This window comes from Leucopleurus acutus, assembly GCF_964270905.1.
Source record: "Leucopleurus acutus genome assembly, chromosome: 11".
Taxonomy (NCBI): Eukaryota; Metazoa; Chordata; class Mammalia; order Artiodactyla; family Delphinidae; genus Leucopleurus; species Leucopleurus acutus.
In genome coordinates, this window is record NC_139152.1 from 53,904,978 (window position 1) to 53,921,361 (window position 16,384).

The window sequence follows — 16,384 nt, forward strand, 5'->3', positions numbered from 1 at the left end:
CACTGTGCTAAGTGCTTTTACATGGATTATCTCAGATAATACTCACGGTATACCTATGAGGTAGGTATTATTATAATACCCATTTTACAGATGAAGAAACTGAGGTATAGAAAAGTTGGGTAACTTGCTAAGTTCCCAAGTGGTGGAGCCAGAATTAAAGTGCTGAAAGTCTGACTCTGAGTTGCTGCCCTCAGCCACCATATTCCACTGCCTCTTCCTATGTGTGTTCCTAAGTCCTTTGTTACAGATAAACAGCAAGGAAAATATAATGCTTTTCCTATCATTGCATGGTGACATCGCTGTTGAAATCTTGAGGTATCTGATATGGAAGGTACTTCTGCTTGTTCTCTTCTCTAACTGTACCCTCTTGTCCTGTCCAGGAGTCCAAGGGTGTAGGCAACAGCTACTCTGGTGGTTGCTCCTGGGGCTCAGAAATGGAAGTCCTCCTGGTACTGAATGTATAGAACCTCATGACCCTGCTCCCATTTTCTTTTCCAAACTCTTTTACAAAGTTTCCTCCAGTCATGACTATGTCTCCCAAAGACCCTCAGTGGGAACAATTTCTGAGCTCTTTAAAAAACTCATTCTTGTTGGCTTTTTGAATGTTGCTACTTCCCAGCAAAAGGCACAGTTAATCTATTCCTGGTTGATGTGCCCATTTCTATATTTCCCTGAATGCTATATTTTCCTGCATGCTTTGTTGCTAAGCAAAATCTGGGAAATGTTATATCTCCATCCACCTATGGGATGAGAGACATGCTGTTTAGGGATCAGAGATTTTGAAAAAATAACCAGAATTTTCTTGTAGTAAAAGGGTAAAACTATGCAAAACAACACCACTACATACCAAAACAGAAGTTTGAGAATTATAAACACAATCACATTTTTGAGGATTAACGGGGATTTAATTATGTTTAAGAGCCAATATTTATTTCTTCTTGGAAATACAAGCCTGATTTTAATGTAAAATGTAGGGAGATGCCTGTATGTTAGATAAAGAAGATGGTGAACAATTTTCAACAAAAGTGGATGACAGGGTCAAAAACAGAAGCTAGAATTACTAAAATGACCAGCCCTTTACCCCCCTGCAAAATCACAAATGATGTCAGGTTTTCCACAGCGAAGAAAAGAAAAATTAATTTTTGGTCTCCATCCATTTTAGTATATAAATTCATCTTCTCGGACTGTCTTGGCAGGTAAAAATATTTAATATTTCATGAGTGGAAACTCTTTGAACTATTTATGATTTGTATACAGGGCAAATAAAAGGTGGGAAAAATGAGGTTGCTGAAGACAATGACATTTTTATAGGGTCTGTTCACTTTCCTGATTCACTGATACCAGAATTTACCAAGCGAAATCTCATGCTGAAAAAGCACTGGGCAGTGTGCACTGTTGTGCCCACTGTGCTCCAAATCCAGTGGCGACTTCAGATTAATTTAGAAGAAACCTAATGATTTTAGAAATCTCCCTTCTCAGCCAGTGAGCGGGAAAGGCCCGCACAGCCCCTTGACGGGAAGGGAACGTTCCCATGAACTGCACCCCCTATCATTTCCATTCAAATGAGGCAGAATTTCATAAACTGCCTCGGCTGCCTCATGTCTCCAACTCCAATGTGTAAAATTAAAATCTGATAAAGGGAAGGCTGTACTGGAGATTTTCATTAGCTCCAGGGCTGTCTAAGCTCCATTTAATTAAAAAAGGTTGTATCCAGCTGACTCATTCAGTATGAAAATTATTTGGTACCCCTTTTTTTTCTAAACTGTGGAAAAGTGCAGCGTGTTTTAGAAGGTTGGAGACATAGGATACAAATGACCTCCTCATAAGCAAAATTGCGGTTCCAGAGAAAATTCTTCTCTTGCTAACTAAACATACAGAAATGTGTCCTTCGCCTTTAGGGAGCCCTGATAGTATTAGTGAGGCTTCGAGGAACTGGTTTCAAAGAATAAAAATGGAGGGTGCTTGGATTAAGGAAAAGGAGGGAGGAGGGTTGGAACAAAGACCTCACTGGAGAGTCTTTCTTCATTTGATTTTGGGCTCAAAGTCCTTTTTCTTGCACTGGGTTTTATTTAAAGATGCCTAGGTGGGATGGTATATAAATGCTCAGCGAACAGATCTGTGAGCTTCAAGACAGTGAAAATGCAGATTCCCTCTGTTGACACTTGTTACTGCATAACTGTAGTGAAATATTCTGATACTCCCAGGAGAAATATTTGGTCAGAAAGGTTGTTCTCCATCCTAAGAAAAAAACCACTCTGGCGAACAGACAAAATCTAGAGAAAGTCATCCCTCGTGCAACTCTTCCCACTCACCTCCCCCAATATTTGAAGGGTCTGGCATGATACCCACTTTAGTTTTGAAAACTGGGAGTTTTACTATTTGCCTTTACTGTCCTTTAAGCAGAGTGGAAATTCAATATGAATAACAAGAAGTCAAATTATTTCCCTTCTCTCCACAACTCAATTTGCACCAAAGGCTTTTAAAAAAAAAAAATCAAATAGTACAAGCCTGAAAATTCTATTTCAAACAACGTTTCTTTCCTCAATTTGGGGGTTTCAAGTAAAATACCTGTGGCTTAGGAAAAGGGATTTGGAAGATGAAGAGTAAACAAAGATCACCTGTTGTTTTGAAAAGAAATGACAGAGGCAGAATTAAACTCAGCGTCTCCCTGCTTTCTAACTCTGCTGGAGAAGCAATCATTGCAAGGGGAGGATAACAGAGATTTATCCGGATGGATCCTCTCACCGTGGTCAGGTCCCTTCAGGGCCAGGCGGGTCTGATGATGGGGAAGAATCTCAAGCTTGACCTGGTCGGTGGCGTTGGCCAGGAACTGGGTTGCTTCTGCGAGCGTACAGTACTCCATGCTGGTCCCGTCGATGGACAGGATGTGATCGCCCACATGCAGAGCACCACATCTACGGAAGGGAGAAAGTCTCACTACAATGGCGTGCCGTCCTCCCTGGATTCCAACTTTCACGTCCTCATAGTTAAAACTTCACACAGTTTTCACTTACTTAAGAAAAAAAAGGAATCGTTTGGATGTTATAGGAAACACCGCCTCTCAGATGTTAAGTTCCTTGGATAAGAAGAGGAATGTAAAACCTTGTAGAATACAGAGAAAAACTCAAGGAGATGTTTTTCTTTTGTCCTTCATAAAAAATATATTATTTGGGGGGTGGTGATGCTGCAAGTTGAGGGGAAGTGAGCAGGAAGGAGGGAAGAACAGGAAAATGTTTCCCCTTGACTTTTTTCTGTGATTTTTCCTCATAGGTTTTTATATCTGTGAGTTGGTAAACATTCAGAATGTTAAGATGTGACTCACAGAATGGGAATAGGGTCATTTACAACTATTTTCTGTGTTAATGGCAATAACTTGGGGAAAGATTCAGCCAGTGTTGCTCAGAATTGTCTCACTCAAGCTCCCAGATCACCAGTGCTTGATTACTCTGTTTTATTTTGTTTTTCTGGAGTTAAACAATTATTAGTACAAAAGCTCTTGATGATGATGGAAATTATGCAGAAGTCAAAGAGTCGTCAGAGGAGGCCTTCGTGGGGAGTGGAGCGCGGGGGTAGCTGGGATGGGGAGGGGCTGGCTGCTACATCTTGCTGAACTCAAGAGACTGGCTACTGGATGAGTTGAGAACAGCAAACACAGCAGTCAGCATCCCGAGGTACCAGTCAAGTGGACAGCTGCTTAAACTGCTTACCTGCTGCGAAATGGGAAAGAAACAGGAAGAAAATGAAAGCATCCTGCACCGTTGAATGGGAGAGTACCCGTGGGTCAGTGGCCATTACTGTTAAAGGGCTGAATGTAGGTAACAGCACAGTGGAGCTGTAGATTGACCACTACAGGGGTGGCCACAGGTGCATCGGCGTCAGAGGTTCCCCAGGCAGGGCCAGGGCCTGGGCAGAAGAGGGCTGGAAACATGAAGGGAGATTGGGTAGTCAAGTATTGGGTTGGCCAAAAAGTCCGTTCAGGTTTTTTTGTAAGATCTTATGGAAAAACCCAGATGAACTTTTCGGCCAACCCAATAGATTTAAACATTTCCAAGGTGACCAGAGTCTACTTCTCAAGACAAAAGCATTTCAAGTCATCTAAAAAGAAAATTCCACGTGGAGGCACTTGGAGTGCTTCAGCTATGAGCTGGGGGTTTTCTTACCAGAAGCCGTAAAATAATTCATTAGGTGGTAAGGTAGTCTTTTTTTCCCCTTCTTGTAAGTCTAAAATACTAATTAGGAAGAAGAGTCCAGGATAAAAATCTTGCGTTTTTACTGTCATGGGAATGAATGATGTTTTCGGGGACCCTTGAAAATGGTGAAACGCTAAGACTAACACACTATGACGGTAGAGGGCCTTTCTTTCAAGATTGTATCATTTTAAAAATGTTGTTTTATTTATTTCAGAAAAAAGGAATAAGATTGTATGGTGGCAGGATTAATTGTTCACATAATAAAGATCTGCTTAGCTACCCTAAACCAAAAACGGGCTATTACCCTAGGACACAGTAGGTAAATGTGCTGAGTTGCTTGACTTTTTTTCCCATTTCTAAAGGCCACACCAAACATTTGGGTGAAGCAACATTACATGATGGGGTGGCTGAAAAGGTAGGTGAATTTTTAAGCGCTAGACCAGTAACTTGTTTTGTATATGAAGCTTGCATAAACTGGTAGAAGAGCTCTTTTTTTACTGTGTGTGTATATGTGTAGGTATTACATATGTGCACGTATATACACATATAAATATATCTCTACGTATTTTAACACACATGCAGTTTCGAAGAGCAGGCACTTTCTACGACACTCACCTGTCTGCGATACTTGCAGATTTGATTTTGTCTATGACAATGACCTGTTTGTTACAGCACATCGAGGTAGTCAGGGCCACACCAAGGCTGGCACCAGGAGTTTTGGCAACTTCAACTAGTAGTGGTCCGGATGCTGTCGCCACAGAATCTATGGAAGAACAAATTTCAGAAAATAAAACAAAGCAGAATAAATAATCAAACAGACACATGAAAAAGGTGGAGAATGTTGAGTCTGATGTTGATCTGTTAACGTTATCACCGAAACTTAGATTTCCCTCCGTGTACTATCCCCACGTCCAGTGCGTGGTAACTTCTTAAGGCATCTTTTAGGACACCCGTTCTATCGAGCTTGTATTATGGTAATATGTGCACGGGTTTATCTCTTCAACTAACACTTAAGCTTCACGTCAGCTGGGATGATGTCTTGTGTACCTTTATGCCCTCTCCATCACTAGGCACAGTGCCTGGCACATACTGGGTCTCTTGAGAAAAGTTTAAAAAATTAATTAACTCAATAAACATCTTAGCACCTACTACGGATGGATGGCATTTAAAACTTAGAAGAGGCAGAGGTCACACGGGAAAGAGGCCTGGACATGGAGTTATAACACCTGTACTTATTTCTCCTTTTCTCAATATTTTGTGTAAAAGAAGATATCATGGTATCGTAGACTAGTTACTAAAATTTTCTAAGTCTGCTTGCTTACCTAGAAAATGGTACCTTTTCCTCAGCATTTACTACAATGGAAATCAAGGTATAGTTAAAGCATTTTTAAATTTATAAAGTGCTATACACATAGAATATTACTATTATTATTATTGATATATTATGACCTCAAGCCTTTGAGTCATCTCACTTTTCAACACTGTATATTTTTGGTAGTTATTTTTTTTTAACATCTTTATTGTAGTATAATTGCTTTACAATGTTTTGTTAGTTTCTGCTGTATAACGAAGTGAATCAGCTATATGTATACATATCCCCATATCCCCTTCTTCTTGCGTCTCCCTTCCACCCTCCCTATCCCACCCCTCTAGGTGGTCACAAAGCACCGAGCTGATCTCCCTGTGCTATGCAGCAGCTTCCCACTATCTATCTATTTTACATTTGGTAATGTATATATGTCCATGCCACTCTCTCACTTCATCCCAGTCTACCCTTCCCCCTTCCTGTGTCCTCAAGTCCATTCTCTACGTCTGTGTCTTTATTCCTGTCCTGCCCCTAGGTTCTTCAGAACCATTTTTTTTTTAGATTTTAGATTCCATATATATGTTTTAGCATACAGTATTTGTTTTTCTCTTGCTGACTTACTTCACTCTGTATGACTGACTCTAGGTCCATGCACCTCACTACAAATAACTCAATTTCGTTTCTTTTTATGGCTGAGTAAATATTCCATTGTATATATGTGCCACATCTTCTTTATCCATTCATCTGTCGATGGACACTAAGGCTGCTTCCATGTCCTGGCTATTGTAAATAGAGCTGCAATGAACACTGTGGTACATGACTCTTTTTGAATTACGGTTTCTCAGGGCATATGCCCAGTAGTGGGATTGCTGGGTCGTATGGCAGTTTTATTTTTAGTTTTTTAAGGAACCTCCATACTGTTCTCCATAGTGACTGTATCAATTTACACTCCCACCAACAGTGCAAGAGGTTTCCCTTCTCTCCACACCCTCTCCAGCATTTATTGTCTGTAGATTTTTTGATGATGGCCATTCTGACTGGTGTGAGGTGATACCTCATTGTAGTTTTGATTTGCAGTTCCCTAATGATTAGTGATGTTGAGCATCCTTTCATGTGTTTGTCGGCAATCTGTATACCTTCTTTGGAGAAATGTTGATTTAGGTCTTCTGCCCATTTTTGGATTGGGTTGTTTGTTTTTTTGATATTGAGCTGCATGAGCTACTTGTATATTTTGGAGATTAATCCTTTGTCAGTTGCTTCATTTGCAACTATTTTCTCCCACTCTGAGTGTTGTCTTTTCATTTTGTTTATGGGTTCCTTTGCTGTGAAAAAGCTTTTAAGTTTCATTAGGTCCCATTTGTTTATTTTTGGTTTTATTTCCATTTCTCTAGGAGGTGGGTCAAAAAGGATCTTGCTGTGATTTATGTCATAGAGTGTTCTGCCTATGTTTTCCTCTAAGAGTTTTATAGTATCTGGCCTTACATTTAGGTCTTTAATCCATTTTGAGTTTATTTTTGTGTATGGTGTTAGGGAGTGTTCTAATTTCATTCTTTTACATGTAGCTGTCCAGTTTTCCCAGCATCACTTATTGAAGAGGCTGCCTTTTCTCTATTGTATATTCTTGCCTACTTTATCAAAGATAAGGTGACCATATGTGTGGGGGTTTACCTCTGGGCTTTCTGTCCTATTCCATTGATCTATATTTCTGTTTTTGTGCCAGTACCATACTGTCTTGATTACTGTAGATTTGTAGTATAGTCTCAAGCCAGGGAGACTGATTCCTCCAGCTCCATTTTTCTTTCTCAAGATTGCTTTGGATATTCGGGGTCTTTTGTGTTTCCATACAAATTGTGCAATTTTTTGTTCTAGTTCTGTGAAAAATGCCATTGGTAGTTTGATAGGGATTGCACTGAATCTGTAGATTGCTTTGGGTAGTATAGTCATTTTCACAACGTTGATTCTTCCAATTCAAGAACATGGTATATCTCTCCATCTGTTTGTATCATCTTTAATTTCTTTCATCAGTGTCTTATAGTTTTCTGCATACAGGTCTTTCGTCTCCTTTGATAGGTTTATTCCTAGGTATTTTATTCTTTTTTTTGCAATGGTAAATGCGACTGTTTCCTTATTTTCTCTTTCAGATTTGTCATCATTTGTGTATAGGAATGCAAGAGATTTCTGTGCATTAATTTTATATCCTGCCACTTCACCAAATTCATTGATTAGCTCTAGTAGTTTTCTGGTAGCATTTTTAGGATTCTCTATGTATAGTATCACGTCAACTGCAAAAGGTGACAGTTTTACTTCTTCTTTTACAATATGGATTCCTTTTATTTATTTTTTGTCTCTGATTGCTGTGGCCAAAACTTCCAAAACTATGTTGAATAATAGCAGTGAGAGTGGGCAACCTTGTCTTGCTCCTGACCTTAGTGGAAATGGTTTCAGTTTTTCACCACTGAGAACGATGTTGGCTGTAGGTTTGTCATATATGGCCTTTATTATGTTGAGGTAGGTTCCCTCTATGCCTACTTTCTGGAGGGTTTTTATCATAAATGGGTGTTGAATTTTGTCAAAAGCTTTTTCTGCATGTACTGAGATGATCATATGGCTTTTCTTCTTCAATTTGTTAATACGGTGTATCACACTGATTGATTTGCGTATATTGAAGAATCATTACATTCCTGGGATAAATCCCATTTGATCATGGTGTATGATCCTTTTAATGTGCTGTTGGATACTGTTTGCTAGTATTTTGTTGAGGATTTTTGCATCTATGTTCATCAGTGATATTGGCCTGTTGCCTTCTTTTTTGTGTGACATCTTTGTCTGGTTTTGGTATTTGGTAACCAAACCAATAAACAAATCCATGAATGATAACAAGTGCTAAAAACTACACTAAAAAAAAAAAGGTCAGATAGAGCCCTAGTACAAATGGTAAAAGCAAACCTATACAGACAAAATCACAGAAAGAAGCACACACATACACACTCACAAAAAGAGGAAACGGAGAAATAAAATATAAATAGAAAGGAAGAGAGCAACCACATCAAGAAACAAATCTACCAGTGATAATAAGCTCTAAATACTAAACTAAGATAAACATAAAACTAGATTCAAATTAGACGCAGAAAGCAAACCCCAAGTCTACAGTTGTTCCCAAAGACCACTGCCTCAGTTTTGGGATGGTTCGTTGTCTGTTCAGGTATTCCAGAGATGCAGGGTACGTCAAGTTGATTGTGGAGATTTAATCTGACGCTCCTGAGGCTGCTGGGAGAGATTTCCCTTTCTCTTCTTTGTTCTCACAGTTCCCGGGGCTGAGCTTTGGATTTGGCCCCGTCTCTGCATGCAGGTTGCCTGAGGGCATCTGTTCCTGCCCAGACAAGACGGGGTTAAAGAAGCAGCTGATTATGGGGCTCTGGCTCACTCAGGCCGGGGGGAGGGAGGGGTACGGATGCAGGGTGAGCCTGCGGCCGCAGAGGCCGCCATGACATTGCACCAGCCTGAGGCGCGCTGTGTGTTCTCCCGGGGAAGTTGTCCCTGGATCACCGGACCCTGGCAGTGCGGGCTGCACAGGTTCCTGGGAGGGGAGGTGTGGACAGTCACCTGTGCTCGCACACAGGCTTCTTGGTGGTGGCAGCAGCAGCCTTAGTGTCTCATGCCCGTCTCTGGGGTCCTCGCTGATAGCCGCACCTCGCGCCTGTCTCTGGAGCTTGTTTAGGCGGTGCTCTGAATCTCCTCTCTTCAGGCACCTCGAAACATGGTCTCTTGCCTCTTAGGCAAGTCCAGACTTTTTCCCAGACTCCCTCCTGGCTAGCTGTGGTGCACTTAGCCCCCTTCAGGCTGCGTTCATGCAGCCAACTCCAGTCCTCTCCCTGGGGTCTGACCTCCAAAGCCCGAGCCTCAGCTCCCAGCCCCGACCCGCCCTGTTGGGTGAGCAGACAAGCCTCTCGGGCTGGTGAGTGCCAGTCGGCTCTGATCCTCTTTGTGGGAATCTCTCTGCTTTGCCCTCTGAACTCCTGTTGCTGCGCTCTCCTCCGTGGCTCTGAAGCTTCCCCCCCGCCCAACCCCTGTTTCCACCAGTGAAGGGGCTTCCTAGTGTGTGGAAACTTTCACTCCTTCACAGCTCCCTCCCAGAGGGGCAGATCCCATCCCTTTTCTTTTGTCTCTGTTTATTCTTTTTTCTTTTGCCCGACGCAGGTACGTGGGGAGTTTCCTGCCTTTTGGGAGGTCTGAGGTCTTCTGCCAGCATTCAGTAGGTGTTCTGTAGGAGTTGTTCCACATGTAGATGTATTTCTGATGTATTTGTGGAGAGGAAGGTGATCTCCACGTCTTACTCCTCCACCATCGTGAAGGTCCTCTAGGTAGTATTCTTATGACTTTCTACTGCTCTGGTGTTTGAGACGTCATTAATACCACTTTGTCTTCCTGCAAGTACATCTTTATCACCAAGCCACCATTCAGATATGGTGAACTAGGAAGTCTGTATTCCTATCGCTGAAGCTCAGGCAATATGCACTGACTCCTGAAGCTAAAAGTCCCCTGGGAGAGAGCCATCTTCAGTCCCAGATGAAGCAAGATTCTTCTTAAATAAGGTAAAGATGAGCACAGTCATGCCAACTGCATTCATATTCCAGGGCTAAGGATTATTGTATGCACTATGTTCTTAAATGATCGGTAATATTTAGTCCTAAAACAGGTTAAAAGGCCTGTACCTCTTAATAAAAGCTGGGAGGAGCCAAAGGTCTTAGTCCACTAAGAGGATTTTCTGATTCTCGGGTGTTATGGCTATAATTTTCCCATAAACCTAACTCCCTGGTCCTGCTCACCCTGCTGTGTTAACACCCTGATCTCAGGCCATTGACATCATCTGGCTTCTCTTCTTTCTCCCTCGTTTCCTGCTTCGTTTCTCTCCAGTGCTTCCCTTGGTCATGTGCTGCCCAGGGTCCTGCCTTACTCTTACCTTGGAGTTTATAAGTGAGTGGTCCCAGGCCAACTGCAACAGTGGTTTGCACGTCGTCTGTCTCACTGGGACCTCCTAGTAAAGAATTCTGGTCAGTCCTGTAGTCCCTGTGTGAGCTGTCTTTCCAGCCCCTGTGTGAGCTGTCCTTCCATCATGAGGGTAGCTGATTCTTTCCCCCTTTCAACTCTAACAGTCAAAGTTCTGCTAAGTCAAGTGCACATAATCTGATGCCTATAGCTCCATCCCCAGAAGTCTGTTGTCCTCCTCTTGCTGGAGTCTGCTCCCTTGCAATGTCTTTTCCTGTTCAGGTTAAACCTTATGTGAGCTCTGGCCTAGTGGGGCCTTTTCTCACATTATTTTTTATAGAACTTTAGTACTAATTTTAGAAGGACTAATTTCCCAAATCATTTCTCATAGACTTGTTGGAGTTTTAACAGACAGGTTTGTGAGGTGACAATCACATGTATTCTTCCACATGGTTTTCTGTCTAAAGATAAATTTATTGGGCTTAACAGATGAAAGTAATAAAGTTTTTTGTTTCTTATAACTTAACCTCTTACAAATGACAGAAATAGAGTTGTTCCTTGGCATCCCATCTTTCTTTCTTTCTTAGTAATAAGCTTTCTAAGTTTTAGCTGAGCGAATGGCTGCCCAGCTAAGGACAACATTTCCCAGCGTCCTCTGCAGTAAGGTGTAGCCATGTGACTAAGTTCCAGCCAATGGGAAGTGAGTAGAAGTGAGATGTGACACATACTTTAAAAGAATGGCTGTGCCCTCCCGTACCTCATTTTCCCTTTTCTTGATGTTGCACTGTGGGCCCAGAACTGGTGAGCCATCTCCCACCATGCAGACAAGGGCATGGCACTCCCAGATAGGGGATGCTTAGATTCCTGAAACTGTATCTCCAGACACTGCTTGCTCTCCCAAGAAATAAATGTCTACCACGTTTAAGCTAGTAGTGTAAGTCTGAGTTTTTGTTGCCAGTTGAATCTGTACTGTGACAGGCCTTTTCACTTGAGTTTATGCCTCCAACATAACTTTCTTGAACTTTTATTCTAAGAAGCAGCTATTTATAGTTATTTGCAGATGTAAATTTTATAAAGCCACTATCAACCATCACCCAGTACACACACTAGGTTTTCATGTTTCTTAAAAGCATTACATCAGGATTAAAGATCAGAGTTTATAAAGAGGTTATCGGCATATGTGAAAGTTGCTTAAATATAAACTCTTACATTGCTATGCTTTTTTCCTGGCCTATATATTTGTCAAGGTATTAAAAATTATATACTTTTTAAAAAAATTTATTAATTAATTTATTTTTGGCTGTGTTGGGTCTTCATTTCTGTGCGAGGGCTTTCTCCAGTTATGGCAAGCGGGGGCCACTCTTCATCGCGGTGCGCGGGCCTCTCACTATCGCGGCCTCTCCTGTTGCGGAGCACAGGCACCAGACGCGCAGGCTCAGTAGTTGTGGCTCATGGGCCCTGTTGCTCCGCAGCATGTGGGATCTTCCCAGACCAGGGCTCGACCCGTGTCCCCCGCACTGGCAGGCAGATTCTCAACCACTGCGCCACCAGGGAAGCCCTAAACATTATATTCTTATGTTTGGTTCTAATGTTCCAGTTATAGTGAAGAATTAATATTAAATTTTTTCTTGTAGAAAGAAATGATAGGAACAGGAACACCTAAGAAGCATAGAAAAAGGGTATCATATTTTCTGCCACCATTAATTTAGAGGGAGAGAGAGAGTATACTCATAGCTGCTCTGGTGCACCTCTGGAACGGAAAACTAGAGCAACAGTCTCTCTTTAAGCAGTACTTTCCCCATGAAAGCTTTGAAGGAAAAACAAAATGCAACATCTGCATTTGGGGGAGCCTAATGTGCAATTAATGAGTTTCTTTTAAAATTTAAAGTGGAAAGCTTCAGAACTCTGGAAAGCTTCAGAACTCTGAAAAGAGAAAGGTAAACTCATGGTTAAGAGAAGACACAGTGTGATTCTAAGCTGGACTCAGATCTGGAGGTCTGGAGGGTGGTCCTAGCTATGCCACCAACTTACCATGTGGCCCAAGCCATCATCTCCCCTGGACCTCATTTTCTTAATCTGTAAAATTAGGGGACTTCAATAAAAGATCTCTAACTCTGATCATCTATGATGCTGCAAAGAGCTAGCAATGTCAGTAAGGAAGAGCCTAGTGGGAATTGGAAAATTAGAGAAGGTGAACAAACTTTATGAAAATACACAATAGCTGAATTTAAATTCCAGTATCCTACTAATGGGTAGAAGAGGGGAGCTGCTAGATATAAAAGTGATTCTAGACAATTACTGTTTATCAAAATGGGATGCAGGGTCTTCCCTGGTGGTGCAGTGGTTGAGAATCCACCTGCTAATGCAGGGGACACAGGTTCGAGCCCTGGTCCGGGAAGATGCCACATGCCGTGGAGCAACAAAGCCCGTGCACCACAACTATTGAGCCTGTGCTCTAGAGCCCGCGAGCCACAACGACTGAGCCCGTGCACCACAACTACTGAAGCCCACGCGCCTAGAGCCCGTGCTCCACAACAAAGAAGAAGCCACCGCAGTGAGAAGCCCGTGAACTGCAACGAAGAGTAGCCCCCGCTCGCTGCAACTAGAGAAAGCCTGAGCTCAGCAACGAAGACCCAACACAGCCAAAAATAAATAAATAAATAAATAAATTTATATATATGTATATAAAAAGATGGGATGAAAACCCTCAGACCTTTAAATATTTTGATGTCAACACTAATATCCTTTAAAGGCTGAGTTTGAGGGATGGTCCCCCACCGTCGTACATTCATCCCATAACATGAAGCATTCACATTAAGAACTTTCTAGGGCACAACTTTAACTTTCTAACAAGACTGTGTCATAATGAGGTCCTAACTTATGCAGAAAAAAATGATGAGGAAAAGAAGACGCTTATCTCATGTAAAGCTGATCAGGGATTGTCAGCTTACAGCGTATGAGCTCAGTCCTCTGTTCTCTCTCCTTAGCAGCCAAGAGTTTCACCTCACCATGTGCACTCTCAAATGCATGTGTCCAGCACACATCCTTCACTGCTGCCTTGCACAATTCCTGAATATCTCATAAGCCCATCAAACACAACATGCCCAAAGCGAATGGTGAGGCCACCCCACTCCACTGATTCTTCTCCATGTCTCCTCCTAGTGAATGGCTCACGTTTTATTCTGTCAGGCAAACCAGAAACCCAGGAGTCATCCCCAACTCCATCTTCTTCCTCACTTTCACAAATTCCTCTTGATTCTAATTTCTGAAGAGTTCTCAATTTCATTCAATTTCCAAATCCATCATCACCATTTTAGTCCAAGCTTCCATCAACTGATATATCCCTCATCTTCTCACGGCTCCCAACTTCCCCAATCCAGATCAAATTTTTTAAAAGTGCAGATCTCATGATGTTAACCCCACGCTTAAAACCTTTCAACAGCTCTTCCTGTAACAGGGTAAAATGTATTATCGGAGTCTTCAAGGACCTACATGATCTGGTTCCTGCTTACCTCATCAGTTTCCTTTACCACCATTCTGCCCTTGTTCTCTCTGCCCCAGCTTCCTATTCCTCTTTCAATTCTTCAAAAACACTGTGTGCCTTCCTGCCTCTGGCCCCTTATATATACTGTTCTGTCTACCTGGAATGTTCTAACTCTCCCCTGGTCCCTCCTTCACCGCTGCTCTCTGCTCAAATGTCACTTCTGCAGGGATTCCTGCCCTGCCCTGCAAACCACGTCAACCTGTCTGCTATACGCTTTAACAGAACCCTATGCTTTCCCTTCACAGCACTTCTAATAAACGTAATTCAACAATTAGTTGTTCAATTACCTCTTTAATTAATTGTTCTTTGATTAATAATGTAAGCTCCGGGGCTTCCCTGGTGGCGCAGTGGTTGAGAGTCCGCCTGCCGATGCAGGGGACACAGGTTCGAGCCCTGGTCCGGGAAGACCCCACATGCCGTGGAGCAACTGGGCCCGTGAGCCACAACTACTGAGCCTGCGCGTCCGGATCCTGTGCTCCGCACAGGAGAGGCCACAACAGTGAGAGGCCCGCGTACCGCAAAAAAAAAAAAAAAAATTAAAAAATTAAAAAAAAAATAATGTAATAAGCTCCATGCTGCAGGGACTGTGTACGTCCTGCTCCTGACTGTGACTCTCCGTATTGTCTACACAGCATCTGTGTACACACTAGGTGCTCAGTGTTATTTGTTGATGGAATGAACGAAGACCTATTATTTTATTCAAGGTTATGCCAACAGTAGTGATGATGCAGACATTTAAGTCATATTGTTATGCTTAAGAGTTCCTAGTGTAGTTGAAATCATGTTAACCCCATGTTTAGATCCTTTGAACGGCTGTTCTTGTAACAGGGTGCATATGCATACCCAGGTGATGCTGATGATGAGGGATATTTTTCCTTTGTCTAAATTCTAAGCCTGCATAAGGAATTCTATTCAATGCCTCATAATACCAGACTGAGAAGTGTTTGAGTTTATCTGATGGCAAAATCATTAGGGCACAATCCATTCCACGAAAGGTAACCCACCTTCCAGACGGAACTTGAACTCATTGGTCATTTCCCTTCTATAAGTGGGTATTCTAATAGCTGGAAATGGTGAAGTAAATCAGCTACTTCCAGGATTATGAGCTCTTGAAAAGACGGGCATCACTCAGAGACTGAACAAAGGTTCTATAACCTAACAGCATGCAGAGATGTGAATGCCCTGGATGTCGGGGAAAGGACACTGTCTGGCCATGGGAGAATCTGCCAGACCAGATGGTCTGCAGAGGACTCTGAGCGAATCATGTTGACTGACAGCTGAACAGAAACATGGAGTAGCAGAAGCTTACTAAGTCAAGGTCCTAGCAAAAAACATGATATACTCAAATTAGGATAATTTGATGAGATTTTAATGAAGGAAGTACAGTAAGTCCCTTACATATGAACCTTCAAGTTGTGAACTTCCAAAGTTGCAAACATGCATTCACATGTCCAGTCACATATATTAGCTCACGTGTCTGCCGTACATTGTCACATGCGGGCATCCTCTACAAGTGGTTGTGCTTTTGTGTACTTTACTGTACAGTACTGTATAGAGTACAGTAGGACAGTATCTTTATTTCAGGCCCAGGATGTCTGGAAGCAAGCGTAAAAGCAGCGGTATACAGCTGATTGTGTTCGTTGGGTACCTAGGCTAACTTTGTTGGACTTATGAACAAATTGGACTAATGAATGCATTCTTGGAATGGAATTCGCTCATATGTAGGGGACTTACTTATTTAGAAATGTGTGGGAAACCACAAGGGATAATGCAATACTCCGGGGTTAGAAGCAACAGGGCACCATACTCCACTAGGCCCAAAAAGGCAAAGGATAGAGCTGTTAGCGAAACCAGGATTCAGAAAGGACTGTATGGACAGGCCTAGCTGACAGGAGCTGGGACCTTCAGTCAAAGGATGCAGCCATCCCCAGTGAATCCACAGGGTGAAGCCAGGGAATAACACTGGACCTCACTGTCCTCCCTCCCTCTGATCTCTGGCCATGATTCCCTGTTAGCTAAACCCAACTGGAGCCAGAGGACATGGGAGCCCATAAGGCAGGCCACACAGGTCACAGTGCAGAGTAGCATGGAGAAGGGTCATGAGTAGTTCTGGAGGTAAGAAGGAGGATATCCTTATTTGTACATATCTCCACTCAACTTCTTTCCACAAAAGTGTGGAGGCTGCTTGCTTTAAACAAAATATGTAATATAAAGAAGCAATCAGGAAGAATAAAAAGACCTACGAATGCTTGCCTACAAGGGTTAATAGAGACGCTTTGACTGAATTGCAAAAATGACTCTAAATTATAGGTAAATCCACAGAGACAGCAAGTAGATTAGTAGTTGCCAGGGGTTGGG

At 42.3% G+C, this 16,384-nt stretch overlaps 1 protein-coding gene across 11 annotated transcripts in view; it reads right to left on the reverse strand.

Annotated features, from left to right (window-relative positions):
• GRIP1 (glutamate receptor interacting protein 1) overlaps nt 1-16,384 on the reverse strand; it is a gene marked incomplete at both ends in the record, with an annotated part of 692,303 nt that overhangs the window by 104,373 nt on the left and 571,546 nt on the right. For all 11 annotated transcript variants that reach the window (XM_082849388.1, XM_082849396.1, XM_082849394.1 and 8 more), the window contains 2 exons: nt 2,746-2,915; nt 4,806-4,953. In XM_082849388.1, the coding sequence (XP_082705514.1) occupies nt 2,746-2,915; nt 4,806-4,953 (318 nt within the window). The remainder of the gene's footprint in view (nt 1-2,745; nt 2,916-4,805; nt 4,954-16,384) is intronic.